General features: G+C 47.0%; 2 protein-coding genes across 2 annotated transcripts; both read left to right on the top strand.

Annotated features, from left to right (window-relative positions):
* The first annotated feature begins 684 nt into the window (after nucleotides 1–684).
* On the top strand, nucleotides 685–10,259 carry LOC125533222 (putative disease resistance protein RGA1). The gene is made up of 5 exons (XM_048696946.1): nucleotides 685–1,121; nucleotides 2,290–2,431; nucleotides 2,909–3,075; nucleotides 10,051–10,181; nucleotides 10,229–10,259. Exons 1-5 carry the CDS (start codon nucleotides 822–824, stop codon nucleotides 10,257–10,259), a joined length of 771 nt encoding a protein of 256 aa, XP_048552903.1. The 5' UTR covers nucleotides 685–821.
* LOC125533223 (disease resistance protein RGA2-like) lies at nucleotides 10,194–18,261 on the top strand. The gene is made up of 4 exons (XM_048696947.1): nucleotides 10,194–11,247; nucleotides 14,598–17,216; nucleotides 18,042–18,166; nucleotides 18,231–18,261. The coding sequence occupies exons 1-4, from the start codon at nucleotides 10,564–10,566 to the stop codon at nucleotides 18,259–18,261; spliced, it is 3,459 nt and encodes a 1,152-aa protein (XP_048552904.1). The 5' UTR covers nucleotides 10,194–10,563.
* Nucleotides 18,262–18,771: the final 510 nt, after the last annotated feature.

Genomic DNA, 18,771 nt, shown 5'->3' on the forward strand with positions numbered 1-18,771 from the left:
CATATAAGCATATATAACATAAATCTACTACGACATAGCTTACCATCGCTTATGTGGGGAATCGATTTTAATTGCCGGACCACCTCGTGCGTTTAGCTACACTCTTCCCATGTTCAGTTTAATTATTCAATTTGCCGATATTAACTGTTTTTTTTCCTGATTTTCATCACTTTAATTGCTTCTATTCATTTGACTATATTTTTCCTACCTCCAAAAGTTCCCTAATTATTCCTGTTTTTTCATCTAATTTTTTCCCAAGATTCGGATTGTATTGACTCAACGTTCTTTCCTTCCATGTAGACATTATGCCAGAACCACCCCAACTCTGGTAAAAATAAAGGTAATGTAAATGGCCGTGGTAATAAATGGCTTTCTGAACAGTATCAGCATGGAGGGCCGGCCAATAAACTCGGCGAATTCAAACGTCTCAATTTTAATGGACAAGGTATCATCGTCATTTCTATAGCTTTGTCAACCATGCATGTAGAGCGTCATTAGCGTATGTGCTCTGTATCAGAATGTGCAAAACAAAACAAAAGTAACAAAGACCGGATCAAAGTCTCAGGCTCTCAGCAGGAAGGGGCCGCACAAATCGTGCGCACGATGTGCACAACTGTTCATATCTGTACAAAATGATATAAAATGCGTACAAGATGAAGACACGGCATAGAGTTGACTAGCTTGATGCAGTTGCGGGCACCCAAATGCAATAAGAATAAGATTACCCCATCACACACTTCACAAACGTCTTACCCTACCATTCTTGCTCCCTCCACCTAGCTTCAACCCCCCGACGTGAGATCAGGCTGCGAGCAGCAGCCATGGCGGAGCTTGGTGGCATGCTTGCCGCTGCCATCCTCAAGGTGGTGGGTGAGCAGATTGGTTCTGTGATTGGTGGTCAGATCGCCCTGAAGATGAACTTCGATGAGGACCTGAACAAGATGAAGATGGAGCTGGAGGGTGTCGATGCCCTGCTTGAGGACGCCGAGAGGCGGTCGATCACGGATAGATCGACACGTCTATGGCTGAAGCGGCTCAAGGACTTCATGTATGAGATCTCCGATATGATTGATGAATTCGAAGCCGACACGCAAGCAATCATACAGCCGTCTGCGCGAAAGGTACGTACGTGGAGAAAACCAAAGTCCATTAACTTGTTATTAGTGTGTTTTCGTATTGTATGCTACTCTTCTCTTTTTGAGAAATAAAAGCCTTGTAGTAGTACAAAACAAATCACCTAGCACAGTTTTTCTTTAGATTAATCACCTTGCATAGTTACAACTATGCTAAAAGCACGTGTCTCGGTACCCTCACCTCACATTTACTGCATCCAGATACACAGTGGGTGCTGACTGCTGAGCGAGCGGTAGCTTATTTGGCTTCACAATGAGCTGCCACATTGGAAAGAATTAAAACACCCACTAAGCTACTAAGCTCTTGAGTCTGCTGGAGGATAGGCTCCTGAATCTGAAACATTTTCATACCATCTTATTTTGAATCGTGCTATATGATGACAAAATTCCTATGGCTCCTGTACGACGATTAAAATCCAGCTGCACATCGTAGTTTGAAAGGGCTACGGCCGCTGGATTTCTTGGTCGTACAAAGATTGAACACTATTTCAAGTATGTGAAGCAGTTTCATTTTGTTTTACCGTGCATGAAACTAGTCGGCTCCTCTTACCACCACTCCAGTAGCTCCCACTACAGGAAAAACACACGTAGCCTTGTATCCTTCTCTAAGCCGAGTGCTAAAACACGGGTTCACGACTTACTTACACCTAAGCCGAGTATGCCTCAAAGGACACACGGCGAACAAAGCATACTCGGCTTACAGCAACGTACGCCGTGAATCCTATATGCATGCACTCGTCTTAAAAAAAGGACACGGCGTGCATTCATGTAAGCCGAGGTTGCATCTAGGATGCACTCGGCTTAAGTCACATCTCACAGCAAAACGTACCTGCCACATGGCCCGTGCGCCGCCCGCCAACGCGCTCCGTGACGGTGCTGCAAGTAAGCCGTGTACCCGATATAACACACTCGGCTTATAGCTCACAGAGTATATGTAGTGCAAGAAATGAATAGATTGGTGAGTTGGACTTATACTTATTACTTGTTGCATTTCTTTTCCTTCCCCCTGTTCCTCACACATTCTTTCTAGGCTAGTTTTCATCGCACTTTCGATCTCATTTCATATTGGGTTGAATGAATACACTTGTAATACCATATACTATAGTACTTGCCAAGTTTCTATTTCACATTGTATTAACAACTCACCCTCTTGCAGTCCTCCTTCAAAAATTATTTGGCAACTATGATCTCTTGTCTCACAATTGGCCCTGAGATTACAATGGCCAATAAGATGGATAAGATGAGGCATGGTCTAGAAGTAATAACAGATCAGCACAGGAAATTCGAATTAATGGAAGGTACTAATGCCAGTGAGCCAAAGGTTACGGATATACGGGAAACATCGTCAACCTTGGAGACACATATAATTGGGAGAACCGGGGAGAAAGAGAAAATATTGGCATCGTTATCCAAGAGCATGAAAAAAGAGATCACAATCCTTCCCAATTGCCTGGAAAACGATAGTGCACATCAGGAGAGCTACATGTGATTGCAGCAGATCATATGCCAGGAATCACCATCCTCTGGCTGAGAGAAGATCCAGGGGAGGGGCATGGCGACTCCCTGGGCGTCTCCCCGGGCGACGTCCCAGGCGAGGGTGGAGGCCATCACCGCGGCGCGTCGCCCCGCACCTGCGGACCGGGCAGGCGTCGGCGGCCATTTCTGGGTTCTTCTAGATTCGGACGACGAGGATGCCGACGGCGACAGAGAAGATCCAGGGGATTCACCGACGTCGCCAACTCCATCGGATTTGATTTTGGACTTGTTTCACGCAGGTTACGACGAGGATGATGTGGCCACAACCGTAGACTCGGTATTGCCGGTGGAGGATCCGGCGCGGATCGGGCTACATCCGGAGGAGAGGAAGGAGATGGTGCGCCATGTCGTTCACCGGAGAACGGCGGCGACGGCAGTCCGGCCCTGGAAGGGCCCTATACCTAAGGTACAACTTCCAAACCTTACGCTTTTCGACTTGATTCATCCGGATTCGTGGAAGGTGGTGAAGAAGAAGAGGCCGGTGCGCCGGTTGAGGGCCGGATCGTCGCCGGCGGCGGCGGATGTGCCCTCGTCGGTCGGGATCAGCGCCGCTCGTACAGCTCGTTTGAACCACCTGCTGGGCCGAGGTGGGCCGGCTGTGTTGGCATCTCACGAGCGCCTCTGTGGGCCGGTAAACGCTGGGTATGAGGCCCAAGCAATACCGGGCGCCACTTGTATCGATGGGGCAGCCGCATGCACGGACGAGATCATGAACTGCCGTTCGAACGTCCTCGTGCTGCGCCCTAGGGTTCGCCGGATCGGGACGCCCGTGGTTCCTCCGTGCGGCTCCGGCCGAGCTCGTCGGATCCCTCCCCTTAGCGTGATGACGGGCAGAGGGACGGGAGGGCCGCCGGCGCCGGCGCCGAAACCCCAGAACAGGGCCGGGGCAGCCGTGCCGCCTCCGCCGGGGGGTATTGGACGGGGAGCTGCTGCCGCCGGGCCTGGTGCGGCAGGTGCCGTTGTTGGAGCTGGGCGGGGCGCCGCTGTCTCTGCCATGGGGCATCCAGGCGGCAACCTTGGGCCAAGGCCGCCCGTGCATATGGCTGCCAGACCGCTCGCGCGGCAGTCGGGAAGAGATGCCCAGGCTAGGGGCGTCGTTGCAGCCGGAGCTGGCCGTGGCGCTGCCGCGGCGCACCGACCGACGGGGCCAATTCCTACAGTACCTACTGCTACGGGGAGGGGCGACGGGACAGGACAGAATACTGTGGTGCCGGCTCCGGGTAGTGGTCCGCCTCGGGGCGCTCCCCCGCCGCACTTCGTAGCGAGACCGGCTCAGAACCGGTCGGGACCTGCGCAGACAAGGCAATCATTGACAGCTACAGATTCTTTCGAGCCACCCCGAGGTTAGTGGGGGGATGACGGTGTTGATGCATACGGAAAAGGGAAGCACCGCGGTTCCTCATCTACGGGTGGCGGTCGAGGCTACGCCTGGCAGGGTGACGGGTCGGCTGAGCGACCTTTTCTTGGGCCTCCGGGTGGCTTTGTCGAGGGGACATCCGGTCCGGAGCACCGCCAGAGAGGCGGCTATCGTGGATATCGAGGTGGTCGGGGTGGTGGCCGTGGGAGGTTTCGTCGACAACCTCCGCCCCCGGCTGCTGTTGACCATGAGGGGACAGCTATTGCGACAGATAACGCTCAGTCCACTGATCTTACTAGTCAGGCGATGGATGTGGTAACGGCACTGACTAATGTTGAGGTTCCTGTGCCTGAGGCGGCGGCTGCGGCATCGGACAGGTCTGATTCTGAGAGGGCAGCCAAGTGGGCGCGCAAGAAGGAAAAGATGCTCTGTTATCGGTGTGGTGACAAGGGACATTTTATTGCAGAGTGCGTGGCCGAGTTGTGTGACTCATGTGGCAAGCCAGCACATGCTTCGGGAGAGTGCCCGGTTTTGCGTGACCAGGTTCCGGCTCTGACTATGTATGGATTATATTGCGTGGAGTTGTTATTCTTCGAGTCCCCGGTCGCGAGGGAGATCCCAGAGGAGCCACAAGGCCTGAGTACCGGAATAGTGAAAGCAACCCAGGGCGTGGTGACTGAGGCGCAGATTATCCGGAGGCTTCAGGAGTTGGTACTGGGGGACTTTCAGTGGGAGCTGGTCAGCTTAGAAGCTAATGTCTTTAAGGTGGATTTTCCTTCTGTGGAGGATTTACAGAAACTGCTGAGTTTTGGCTTGTGTAGAGTTCCTGGTACTACGTGTATTTTGGAGTTTCACGAGTGGACGAAGGTGGAGCCTAAGGGAAAGCCGCTTACGCAGATCTGGTTGCGATTTTCTGGGGCCCCATCTAAGCCTCTGCATGATGTTCGAGTTGTAGCCAGTATGGGTATCATGGTTGGTAAGACGGAGAGAGTGGATATGGCTTTCACTCGGGCTCATGGAGTGGCTCGGATATTGGTGAGTGTTCTGAATGTTGATTTCGTGCCTGATGTGGTTCACTGGACATATAGGGGAGAGGTATTCCCGCTCGACATTGAGTTTGAGGACGTGGAGATGCTTGCTGAAGAAGTTGCTGGGGATGATGTTGATATGCACGAGAGTGATGGTGGTGCAGGAGCCAAGGGGGCGCCAGCCGAGTCTGCTCGAGAGGGGTCGACCGGATCTCGCCCGGATGTTCAGTTGCCTGGGAAGGGGACCGGGGTTGAGCCGACACCGTCACCTTCGGTGTCCACGACGACACTGCGTTTTGGGTCCTTTGCGCCTGCTTCTGCGCCTCCCAGACTGTGGAGTGATAGGGTGGAGACTGATGATGTGTTTGAGCACACGCTTCCTGCATTGGACTTTGCGGGGTCGGCAGTTCGGGATGTACAGCCGGAGGTCGCTCCTATGTCCCCTGCTTCACCGGTTGATGTGGTTCCAGCGATGGCATCTACGCCCGAGGTGGGCCTTGGGGGACGGGAGTCAGGGCAGGTGGTCTTGGCCTCTCCCCTTCCTATACTGACGCCGGTGAAGCCGGCCACGTCGGGGCCCGCCAGCGCTAGGAGTGGGAGCCCGAGGCAGGTGGTTTCGGCTCCCTCCCCTCAGGCCCTGGCTGTGGCACCCGCGTCTCCCATGACGCTGGGGGAGGGGGGGCTGGGGCAGATGGCCCTAGACATCCCGTCCTCGTCTGCGGTCAGGAGGACCGCACCATCGGCGACTTCGACACTTCGCTCTGAGCCGGTGGTCGGGGCAGGAGGAGGGAGTGGGCAGGTGGCCCCAGTTGTCCCGTCTCTTGTCCCACCCACCAGGCACTTGTCCGAGGGCACTGGGAGACCGCGGCCTCCTCATTCTCGAGAGGAGGTTATTGCCTATGGCGGGATCCCAGACCCGGTCTCGACGGGGAGACGGATGAGTGCTCGCGTTCTGGACCTTCCGGAGGTGGACGATATGCAGCAGCGGTGCGCTATGAGGGCGGCCAAGCTTCACGATGCTGCGATCTCTGCTGGTATGTCCGTTAACATATCTAATTCTTTATTGCATTTTGCTCCTGAGGAGATTATTAATAATGCAAACCAATTAGGAGTTTCACTAGGCGCTACTGATAATGAAATTTCCAATTCGGTGAATGATATGTTAGATTTAGAGGCGGAGCGGGCCTTAGAGACTATTCGTAATCTTGCTGCGGTCAAACCCATGAATGATGAGGAGATTCATGCGTTAGGGGTGAGAGTGCTAAATAATCTATGTGCGGATCTAGCACCTTCTAATCAGGAGTCAGAGGGCGATGATGCGCCCTTAGATGATGTAGCTGGCGGTTCCGTGCATCCCGGTTATGAGGACCGGGTGACGGAGCCCACTAAGCCAAAACGTAAGTGGAAACGAAAGATTTATCCTGATTCTGCAGTTCAGAGGAGTGCTAGGGTTCAGACTGCTAAAAAATTCCATGATGAACTATGAAAGGAATCTTTTGGAATAGAAGAGGTCTGAAGGACTTGGCTAAAAGAAGGTTTCTTGCTGAAGCTTCTCTGGAACATCGGTTAGATTTCATTGCTTTATCGGAAACAGGTAGAGAGAATTTTGCGCCGCAGTTTCTTTCCTCTCTTGTGGGAGGTATTGATTTCGACTGGCATTGTCTCCCGCCACGAGGTAGATCGGGAGGTATCTTACTGGGTGTGAGATGCGATTCCCTTGAAGTCCGGAGTGTAGTAATGGGTGACATCGCGGTAAAGTTTCGAGTTAGGTCTAAAGTTGATGGGTTCAACTAGGCTTTGGTAGCGGTCTATGGTGCCGCACAACCCGACCTTAAACCGGAGTTTCTGGCAGATCTTGTTCGGATCTGTAGATCTGAACAGCTTCCGATTCTGGTCGGGGGTGATTTCAATATCATTAGGAGGAGAGAGGAGAAAAATAATGATAACTTTGACGGCAGGTGGTCGTTTATGTTCAATACCATTATTGAAAGCTTAGATCTAAGGGAGATAGAGCTTTCTGGTAGAAACTTTACCTGGGCTAATGCTCTGCCAAACCCTACTATGAAAAGCTTGATCGGGTTCTTGCCAGCGTCGAGTGGGAACAGAAGTTCCCTCTTGTTACGGTGCAAGCTCTCACGCGGGGAATCTCTGATCACACACCATTGTTCGTTGACTCAGGGGAGCCGAACCATATTGGTAACAAAAACACCTTCTCATTTGAGATGGCCTGGTTCGAACACGAGGGGTTCTTAGATATCATAGCCAGGGAATGGGCCAAGGGTGTTGGAGGAAGGACGGCGGTCGAGCGCTGGCAGAATAAGATTAGGCATTTGAGAAGTTTCTTACGGGGTTGGGCTAAGCACCTCAGTGGGGTGTATAAAATTGAGAAGGATAGGCTCCTCTCTCTTGTACAGGCCTTGGACGTAAAAGCCGAATCCGCGATGTTGTTGCCCGCCGAGCTCCAGGTTAAAAATGAGGCGGAGAAGAGGCTGAAAGAACTTCTCCGCGAAGAAGAATTGAAGTGGGCTTTGCGTGCCAAGGTCCGCAAAGTAGTCCAAGGGGACGCGAACACTCAATTCTTTCACCTCATTGCTAATGGTAAACACAGAAAGAAGCGGATCTTTCAGCTAGAGCAGGATGAGGGCACTATTTTAGGTCAGGATAATCTCAAAACATATATTACCGAATACTATAGACAGTTATTTGGACCGCCGGAGGACAATTGTGTGTCCCTCGATGAGTCCAGGATCGAGGACGTGCCTCAATTTTCTGCTACTGATAATGATATCCTGGTTGCCCCGTTCTCAGAAAAGGAGGTGTTCGATGCTATTGCACAAATGAAGAACAATAAGGCTCCCGGTCCGGATGGGTTCCCGGCTGAGTTCTATAAAAAGTGCTGGCACATTGTTAAGGGGGATCTATTACCAATGTTTCATGATTTATTCTCTGGACAGCTTCAACTTTTTCACTTGAATTTTGGAACTATCACATTGCTCCCGAAGAAAACGGATGCTGTGAGGATTGAGCAGTTCAGACCGATCTGCCTCCTCAATGTTAGTTTCAAAATCTTTACCAAGGTCGGGACTAATAGGCTCACATAGATTGCGCAGTCTGTGGTGCAGCAATCCCAAACTGCTTTCATGCCGGACAGGAACATCCTTGAAGGGGTGGTTGTTCTTCATGAAACGCTCCATGAAATCCATTCCAAGAAATTAGATGGCGTAATTTTTAAGGTGGATTTTGAAAAAGCGTACGATAAGGTTAAGTGGCCATTCCTCCAACAGGCATTGCGTATGAAAGGTTTTGATGAAGCCTGGCGCCGACAGGTCGATTCATTTACGCAAAAAGGGAGTGTGGGAATTAAAGTGAATGACGACATAGGTCATTATTTCCAGACACATAAAGGCCTAAGACAAGGAGATCCGATGTCCCCTATCCTGTTTAACATTGTGGTGGATATGTTAGCAATTTTGATAGGACGGGCTAAGGATAATGGTCAAGTGGGTGGGTTGGTACCTCATCTTGTTGAGGGAGGTGTTTCCATCCTTCAGTACGCCAATGATACAATCATCTTTATGGAGCATGATTTGGCCAAGGCGAGAAATATGAAGCTAGTGTTATGACTGTTTGAACAATTGACCGGGTTAAAGATTAACTTTCATAAGAGCGAGTTGTTCTGCTTTGGTAGAGCCAAAGACGACCAGGAGTCTTATAGGCAATTGTTTGGGTGCGAGTTGGGGAGTTTACCCTTCTCTTACCTTGGTATTCCGATTCACCATCGTAGGCTAACAAACAGAGAATGGAAATGCATCGAAGATCGATTTGAGAAAAAATTGAGCTGTTGGAAGGGTAAGCTCCTGTCATACGGAGGCCGTTTGATTTTGATTAATTTAGTGCTCACGAGTATGCCTATGTTTCTCTTATCTTTCTTTGAGGTCCCAGTTGGTGTTAGGAAACGACTGGACTTCTATCGGTCGCGTTTCTTTTGGCAGGGTGATGAACTTAAAAGAAAATACCGGCTTGCTAAATGGGACATCATCTGTAGACCGAAAGACCAAGGGGGTCTTGGTATTGAAAATCTTGAAGTTAAGAACAGATGCCTTCTTAGTAAGTGGTTGTGGAAGCTGTCTTCCGGAACTGAGGCCATGTGGGCGCAGATCCTTCGCAATAAGTACCTCCAGACTAAAACATTGTCCCAGGTCGCAGTCAGGCCGACTGATTCGCCCTTCTAGAAAGGACTAATGAAAGTCAAACAATCTATGTTCAATAGGACGAGATTTGTTATTGGAAACGGTACAAGTACACGTTTCTGGGAGGATACTTGGCTTGGTGAATCACCTTTAGCCATTCAATATCCGTCTTTATATCGGATTGCTCAATGACGTGAGGTGTCCGTAGCAACGGTATTCCAATCTGTCCCCCTTAATATTCAGTTTCGACGGTCGCTAGCGGGCAATTGTTGGGAAGAATGGCTCCATCTAGTTAGGAGACTGATGGAGATTCAACTTTCTCACCATCCCGATATATTGCGCTGGAAGTTGACTAGCTCTGGAGTATTTACAGTTAAATCAATGTATATTGATGTTATTAATTCGAATGCTATTCCAACTTCCAAGTATGTTTGGGCTGTCAAAGTTCCTTTAAAAATTAAAGTGTTTATGTGGTTTGTCCATAAACAAGTTATTTTAACAAAGGACAACTTGATTAAACGCAATTGGACAGGACCTACTAGGTGTAGTTTCTGTGATCGGGACGAGACGATTAAGCATTTATTCTTTGATTGCCCGTTGGCCAAAGTTCTTTGGCGGACAGTACATATTGCTTTTAATATCACTCCACCGACTTCGGTCAATGCTTTATTTGGGACACGGCTTAATGGGGTTGAGCCTGAAGTAGCAAGACATATTCGGGTTGGAGTTTGCGCTTTGTTATGGACTATCTGGAATTGCAGAAATGATTTGGTTTTTAACAGAACATCACGGATTCATTTTTTCAGGTTATTTTCCGAGCTACGGCACTGATCCGTTCGTGGTCGCTACTCACTCCGATGGAGGCCAGGGAGCATTTGGTTACTGGATCTATCTGCTGGGAGATGGTAGCTCGGGATATCTTCAACCGGTTTGGATGGCGGTCATGTAATAGGATAGGCAATTAGTTTCCCTATCTATTTTTAGCCAGCCGGTTGTGGCATCTTTTTCGGGCTAGTCTCTGTATCTAGCCGCCTGTCGCTCTGTGTGAGCTGCATTTATCCTTTGCTTTTTGTTTGGCTGGAGACTGTGGAACCTTGTTGGCACCTTTTGTTATTTGGTTAATAAGATGGCCGTATGCATCGTTCTGATGCAGAGACCGGGGAGATCCCCCTTTTCAAAAAAAAAATAGTTCCCAATTTAGAGAATACTCCCAAGTGTGGGTTTATGTGTCCCAGACATTTGATTTGAAGAAAATTGGCAATTCTATAATATCACAACTATCACAGAAAGAGAATGAGAGTGGGTACACTGGAAAGCAGATGATCCATAATTCCCTTCAAAAGCTCATTGCCAATAAGAATATACTGATTGTTTTAGATGACCTATGGGAAGATAACAATTCTCATTTGGAAGAGTTGATGGGTTTGTTAAAGGTTGAAGAGAGTGGCAAGGTGGTTGTTATAGTTACCACACGCTATGAGGTCATTGCAAAGAAAATTTGTACAATTCAACCTCACAAATTAGTACCACTAACAGATGACCAGTGTTGGAATATCATAAAGGAAAAGAGTGACTTTGAATTGAGAGATGACAAAGAAGAGTTGCATCACATAGGCCAGGACATCGCAAGTAAGTGTCGAGGCGTGGCTTTAGCAGCGCAATCGCTTGGACACATGTTGCATTCTCTCTCCTTTGATGAATGGGAGTCGGTGAGAAACAGTGATTTCTGGAATTTATCTGATTCAGAAGATACAAGCTTGACACATGCGCTTGCATCATTGAAGTTAAGCTATAGTGTTATGCCTTCGTATTTGAAGATATGTTTTGCCTATTGTGAGATTTTCCCAAAAGGTTACAAGATAGTTAAAGATGACCTGATCCATCAGTGGATTTCTCTGGGTTTCATCAAGGCAACAAACAATTTATCCACTTGGCAGCTTGGTGAGAAATGCATTAGGCAACTTTTGGGCCTGTCCTTCCTTGAACATTCAAAGTCAGCACTGGTGAGTTAGTACATACCTTATAAAGTGAACAATTTCTATGATTGCTTTGAATTATTGTAAGGCAATTACATGATTCGTATATGTACATTAAACACATTGCATGATAATGGCCAAGTATCCATTACGATATTTTTTACGCAATCTTTTACGATGTATCGTATCATAAAGTTGCATCTCATTATGGTATTACGACATACTACTTTTCAAATAACTTCTCAAAAGATAGTTATTGTTTATACATACATAGGAAAAACACGCCCCTGGGATATCCTCCGAGACCTTTTACAGTGCATCAAGTCAATTTTGGGCCATTCATTTATGTGGGTTGGAGGGCCCAGATGAACCAATACTACTAGAGGTTTTGGGTAGTATATTGACTAGTTAAGGGCATTTTGGGTACTTCAGTAATTATCAATCACGCACCCAGGTTCCTTCCCCGCCATGGCCAACCTTTCCTGCTATCATCTGTTGGCTCGGGCCACGTTGCCAGTACTCTTCGGTGACATGTGACGATGGACGACCAAGACGATGAAGCGGAGCTGACGGTCTTGCTTCATGTTCTCAGCTAGCCTGTACCGCATGTACACAGCGATGTAGGTTACCTCGCTAGTAAACTCGTCGCCGTCCGGCTGAATACAAAAGCACGTCACGCACGTACGCCACAATCGGATCGTTGCTTGCTGTCATGACACAAATATTGATGTAATTCTCTAAGATATACTTCATAATTGAAAATACATTGTAATCTTATGGAAGTATGCTATCGTCAACACTAGGGTCGGCATAAATCTATGAATTTAGTTCAATTTACTTTCCTTACACTATAGGAATAAACATTTGAATTCAACATTATTCCATGACTCCTATTTCAAAGTCTATCTTTTAAGGGGAAAACAAAAATAAAACTAATCCCTCTTTTCCCATTCTCTCTCTATGCAAGGGTGGAAGAACTAAAATGGAGGATTTTGGAAGAAAACAAATGAACAGTCGAAATCAATTTTTTACGCGTAAAGGAAAGGAGTTGTGGTTTCTACTTATTCCTATATAACATCTAATCATAAGAATATGAAATCGTAAATAGCGAAAAATTATTGTCTTGCAAGGTCTACGTCTAAAGAAATACAAATATCCACCTATAAAATTCATCTACATAGAATTTATATCAGAATAGAGGATGGATGCATCATTCAAGAAGTTGGATTAACTTACTTTATGCTTCTTTATCGTAGGTTTGATAAGAACCCTTTATGCTTTCTTGATAAATAATGGACAAAAAAATTATATTTCATAAGCTGCTTGTTTTTACTATATTTATTGTTACGTAGTACGATGTAGCCTATTATAAAGTTGCATCTTCTTACGACATACTATTTTCAAAATAACATTAGAAACTATGAAGATGCCCATTGTTTATACGCTGGCAAAACTCACCCCTAGCACATGCTTAGATATTAGAATATTAATGTTATTTTCCTAAGCTATGTTTCGTAATAGAAAATATAATTTAAATCTTATGGAAGTATGATAGAATCAACATTAATGTTCAGGTGCAGCGAGAATTTCAAATTTTGGTGCGTAAATTTTATTTAAGTTGTCTCTGCATCTTTTTAGAAAAGGAGGAGGACCCCCCCTCTGCATCTGGATGATGCATGCAACCACTTTATTAATTATTCACACAAGACCTTACAAAGTCATACAATAGTAAGACTAAAGTCACCGTCCAGGTAACATCTGTCGCTACTCTTATCCAGTTGATGTAGGGATGCTGATAGTCTGAGCCTAATACCAAACAGATCTCGCAGACAAACCTAACATCTAAGACCTGAGGTCCCAACCAGGACGCCTGCCGGGTATGGGGCACCCACCAGTCCGGCGCACTCCTCAACCAGGACGCTTGCCGGGTATGAGGCCGCCGCAACCACCTGCCACCAATCCAACTTCAGTGATGTACTGCTGCATCTACCTTGCCCGGTCTAGCTGTCGTCGACGCCACCACGACGCCAGACAACGCCACCATCCTGCACTCGTCCATCATCACACGCCCACCGGCGAGACCCCGCTGTTCCATGCCGCTGAGACCCGCCGTTGTCGACGTGCTAGATTCCACGCCGCTCCTCCGACGCGAAACACCACCTGTTGCCACTGGTCCCATCCCCTCCACATGCAGTTCCTCAAACCAAGCACCCAAACGCCCTAGGCGGCGCCTCCAAGAAGGTTACGACACACAGTGCCGCCGCCGCCCAATCTAAGGAGATTTAGGGTTTTCACCCGGGCATGGGGTCGGGGTAGAGGGCAGGGACCTTGACGACGCCTACAAGGAGGAGAACGGCGACCCTGGTCGTCGCCACCGTCTGGATGAACGAGTCATCCAGAGTTTCCTCTGGTCCGATATCACCTCTACCAGCCCCCACGAATGCACCGAGGTCGACGACCGCGATCGTAAGCCACCAAGTGCAGCGGGAGAGAGCCTGCAGCGCGGAGGAGATCCAGCGGCGACTCACCGCCCAGGCCGTCAAGACGCCATCCATCCACCCCCCGCGAACGTCACCAGCCGAGGGCGCCGTCGCCATGCCTGACGGGGCCGCCGCCCCTGGTCCAGGTCCCTCCACGAAGGCCGGAGTGGCGAGATCCGCCACGAGCGACGAGATCCGGCACCGCGCGGCCGACGCCATCGCCCAAGCTTGCCGTCGACCGATCCCGCCGCCGCCGGGAGCCCGCACGCTACCGGGGGTCCCACATAGATGGATCTGGGCACCCGTGCACCGCCGTGAGTCCGCCGCCTCCGGGATCCGCCACACCGTCGGGAGGGCCGCACCCCGCGGATCAGGACGCCCACGCCGTCGCGGATCCGGGAACGGGAGGAGAGACCCTCCGCCGTGGCCATCGCAAGCACGGGCTTTGCCCGGCGTCGACCATTGGCAGCGGCGGAGGGGGAGAAAGGTGCTGGAGGTACTAGGCGGCGGCGGCTAAGCCCTCCCGAGTCGCCCACGGGGGAGGCGACACGAGCTGCGAACAATTCACACTCTTTGGACCAAATTTTGATTTCCAAGTTGCCTCTTCATGTAACACTACATAACCGTAGCTTCCCAAATCTCACTTGACCAATTTTCCTTTTGTGCATCACTTTGACCAACTACCAGAATTAATTAGCATTAGAAATAACACAATTAGTTCACTAATCCGTGACTTACATACCACGAGTGTTTGACCTACACAATTAAGTGCATTTGCCTTACTATTTGTAGTATGTCCCATGCCATTATATTTTACTAGTTTAGCATGCAATAAATGCGTTAATATAAAAAATGGTTGGTCTATTAAGAACTTACATTCCTAAGTTTTCCTTACAGACTACAGGAATGGATTATGAAAATGATAGATTGTTCACCATGCACGATTTGGTGCACGATCTAGCAAGATTGGTCATGGTCGATGAAGTACATGTTGCTAGCAAACAAGGCAACACAGGGGGAGGTTGCTGCCACTTTGCATTGCTAAATGATTGTTCCAAGCCATTGGAGTCATCCAAGATAAGGGCACTTCGTTTTATGGAGTGTGACAAAAGTGAACTTCATGACGCTGCCTTTTCATCTGCTAAGTCCATGCGTGTCTTGGACTTAAGCGAGTGCTCCATGCATAAATTTCCAGATTCTATTCACGTGTTGAAGCAGTTGAGATATCTTAGTGCTCCAAGAATCCATGATGCAGAGATTCCGGATAGTATCACCAAGCTTTCAAAATTAATTTATCTGAACCTTCATGGATCTCCTAAAATCTTAGCATTACCAAAGTCAATTGGAGAAATTGAGGGTCTAATGTATCTTGATTTGGCGGGTTGTTCAAGAATTGAAGAACTGCCTGAATCTTTTAGCAGGCTAAAAGAATTGGTGCATCTAGATTTATCAAATTGCTATGGTGTTCGAGGTATATCGGTGTTCCTAGGGAGCCTCACACAACTGCAGTATTTGAACTTATCATACTGCCCAAATATCGGAGAGATACCTGAAGATCTAAGTGGTCTATCCAAATTGCAGTATTTGAACTTATCATTCAGCTCATATGTTCAATGTTGCGAAGAAGCAGAATTTTTGGGGGCCTTTACCAAACTCGAGTACTTAAACTTATCTTCAGACCATTCTGTACTTCAAAAGCTCCCTGAAGCTTTGGGCAGATTCATTCAACTCAAGTACTTAAACTTATCTGGTTGTCGAGATATGACAACATTGCCAATGTTTCCTGGGAGTCTAAAAAATTTGGCGCATCTTGATTTATCACATTGTTATAGTATTTATCGTCTTCAAGAGGCTTTGGTGGGTCTTACCAATCTGAGATATTTGAACTTAAAAGATACATGTTTGAAACCACAACTAGAATATGATGATACCAAATATCATAGGAAGAGATCATGTTTACTTGGTTCACCATTGGAAAAAAATCATTATGGGAATTACTTTCAAAGTCTGATCAACCATTTAGGCAATAATCTTTCTGATCTAGAGCATTTGGACTTGTCTTATAATCATTCTCTTGAAAGCATACCTGAAAGTATTTGTCGCATGAGAAAGCTGCATACATTGGATCTTTCGGAATGCATACTTCTTGCAAAGATACCAGAAAGTATACACACACTTGGTAGTTTGAAGTTTCTTTATTTGAAGGGATGTGACCTTCTTTCCAGAATACCTCATCTTGGTGGTAGTACAGTATCATTACCATACTTTGTGGTGCGTGCTGGTGATGATGATGAATCTAGCAGCAACCTTGTCCTGCTACAATCCACAGATCCTGTTGAGCTGCAGATATCTGAACTTGAAAATGTGAAGTCCCCAGGAGAGGCAGATCGTATCAAATTAGTGGAAAAGCATAGCCTCAAGGACTTGAAATTGGAGTGGACTAGAGGTGTTGAGAGATTTGTCTATGACAAAATGTTGCTGAAAAATCTAGTGCCACCAAGCACATTGAAGAAATTGGAGATATGTGGTTACAATGGTGTCAGCTTTCCTGCGTGGCTGGTGGGCCAACTACCAAACCTAGTCTCGTTGGTTCTCAGAGATATGGCAAACGTGGAAGAGTGGAACACGTCATACTCAAGTGATGAGGAGCATGTGATTCAAATATTGGAAATACATGGTTGCCCCATGTTAAGGATGAAACGGCCTCTGCTTAAAGCTAAATCATGGGTGATATCACACAGTGATAATGTGTTATCATCACTGGATGAGTGCACTGTGTCACACGCCAGTGTTTCCTCCTCCACTTCTCCAATAACTACTGTGTTGTCAGTTAAATACTGTAAGGGGCCTCATCGGTGGAGGTTGCTTCAACACTTCATCGGACTATCTTCTTTGTCAATTCACAATTGTGGTGATCTAACCGGCTCACCAGAGATCACCCATCATCTATCGTCTTTGGAAGCACTATGCCTAGAAGACGAACACATGGAAGAACTGCCAAAATGGTTGGGTGAGCTCGCATCTCTACAAAGTCTGGAAATAAGGTGGAGCAATGGTGTAACAGAGTTTAATGAGACCATGAGGCAACTCACAATGCTGCAGTCACTAAACTTGTCCTATTGCCACAATTTATCACTGCCACATTGGTTAGGCGAACTAACCTCTCTCAAGGAACTTGTTGTGTGTTCCAATGATGTCTTGAGGTCTTTACCCGAAAGCATACAACAACTAACCGACCTTCAGAAAATAAAAATTAGCAACTGCCCTAAATTAGAGCATGTAGTTAATGAATCATTGGAGGGAATGATGAAGCGCACTCACAACCAAGAAACGGTATGCGTCCTGCCTGCCTCTCTCAAGGAACTTACTATCCATATATGTCATGGTATCAAGTCATTGCCTGAGGGCATACATCAACTCACCAACCTCAAAAACCTAGAGATTGATGAATGCTATTACCTTTATCAGTGGTGTAAACTAGAGGAGAGCAAGAAGCTTGCTCACATACAAAATAAGGTACATATCTATCCTGCCATGCTTTCTGTCATACTAATCATATTTTTGCAATGCTTAATGTCACTTCTTTTTCTTGACGTTACAATAGTTATATTATGTCACATTTCTCCATGCATAAATGTCTAGATAGATATTCATGTACTTCGTTAGAACACACCTAGTCGTGCCAAATGGTATAGCCATAGCAAAAGGATGAATTCTCTGATTCTGAGAGCACGTCTAGTATTGGTGCGCCACTACCAATGTAAGACATATTAACTGAGATAGTGATTCGTTTGAAGCACTGGTCAGGGCATTACACATTTATTTTCGAAAGGAGGAATACCCCTGGCTGCTGCATTATGTGATGCACACAACCATTTTTATTAAAACAAGTAGAGTAGCAGTGCATTACACTCAGCACTCGGAACCAAATTTGCTTGATCTCAATGACAATGTTTCAATAATGCTTTTGTTTTGTCATCATTATTTGGAATGAATAAAGGAATTGTCATTATGTTTGCAGTCTTTTGTCTGGTAGGCAGTGTATCTACTGCACACGCGCAGGTTTGCAAAATCAAGGGCCTGAATTAACCTGAAAGATTTTTGTTCGGCCTGACATTAAATTGATGGAGTTGAAAGAGGACCATCAGGAGCAAAGATTATTATGAGCTATGGTAATGGGTATCTGGTTTGCAAGATTCGACTATATTATTCGGTTTGGGCGTTCTAAGTAAATCTACCAAGGTAACCGTTTGCTCCACGATCTTAAACATCATTGTGCACCCCCGGTTTGATGCGCCGACAAGTCTACATTATCTCATAGTTACCTGCTCTTATGTGCAGCATGGAAGTAGTGCTCAAAATTTCCCAGAGAGCCTGGAGGCTGCAACATCTATACTGTTCTATAGAACTACTACATGCTTCCAGACTTTCAGAGCACACCCTGTTGAACTTGGCCCCCATCTTCTGTACTGCCGACGCCGACATCTTCTATTTGTGCTTAGTTGCAACCATGTTATTGTTTTCTTCTAGGACGCTGCCCAAGTCCAGGGTTTTGTTGTAACTTCGGTGTGTCTGCTTATCTCTGCTTAGATACAAAAGGTGGGCAGCCCCATAGCGTTTTATAGAACAAAAAGAGTGATAACTTCGGTGAGAAGTTAGTTAGTGCATGGCTCCGTTAGTTTCATGCATCCTTGTTGACCAAAGGAATTCTACTTGTAATATTTGCTGCGAGTTGCATTTATACCGTCTGGTGATTTTGTTATTTGCTTGTGTTGAGCATGATGTAGTACAATTCAACGCCACACTCTAACACTTGTAAAGCATGACACTTTCTCGGGATGATGTGGTGGTACATAATCTTCTGCTAGATTGTCAGATTAATTATGTGACTATGTACAGTTGTTTTCTGAATGAAAGATGAGCATGTCCAAATCAAACTACAAGGAGGTATGTTGGCACGCTCCAGTCCCAGGTGGTTCGATGATTGTACGCAGAGATGAGAGGTGCAGCTTCAAGGTTGGCTGCTGCGAGGAGCACTGGTGAGTGGAGAAGGTCCTCGAGATGCAATGAA

This window comes from Triticum urartu, chromosome 1 (assembly GCF_003073215.2).
Source record: "Triticum urartu cultivar G1812 chromosome 1, Tu2.1, whole genome shotgun sequence".
NCBI lineage: Eukaryota > Viridiplantae > Streptophyta > Magnoliopsida > Poales > Poaceae > Triticum > Triticum urartu.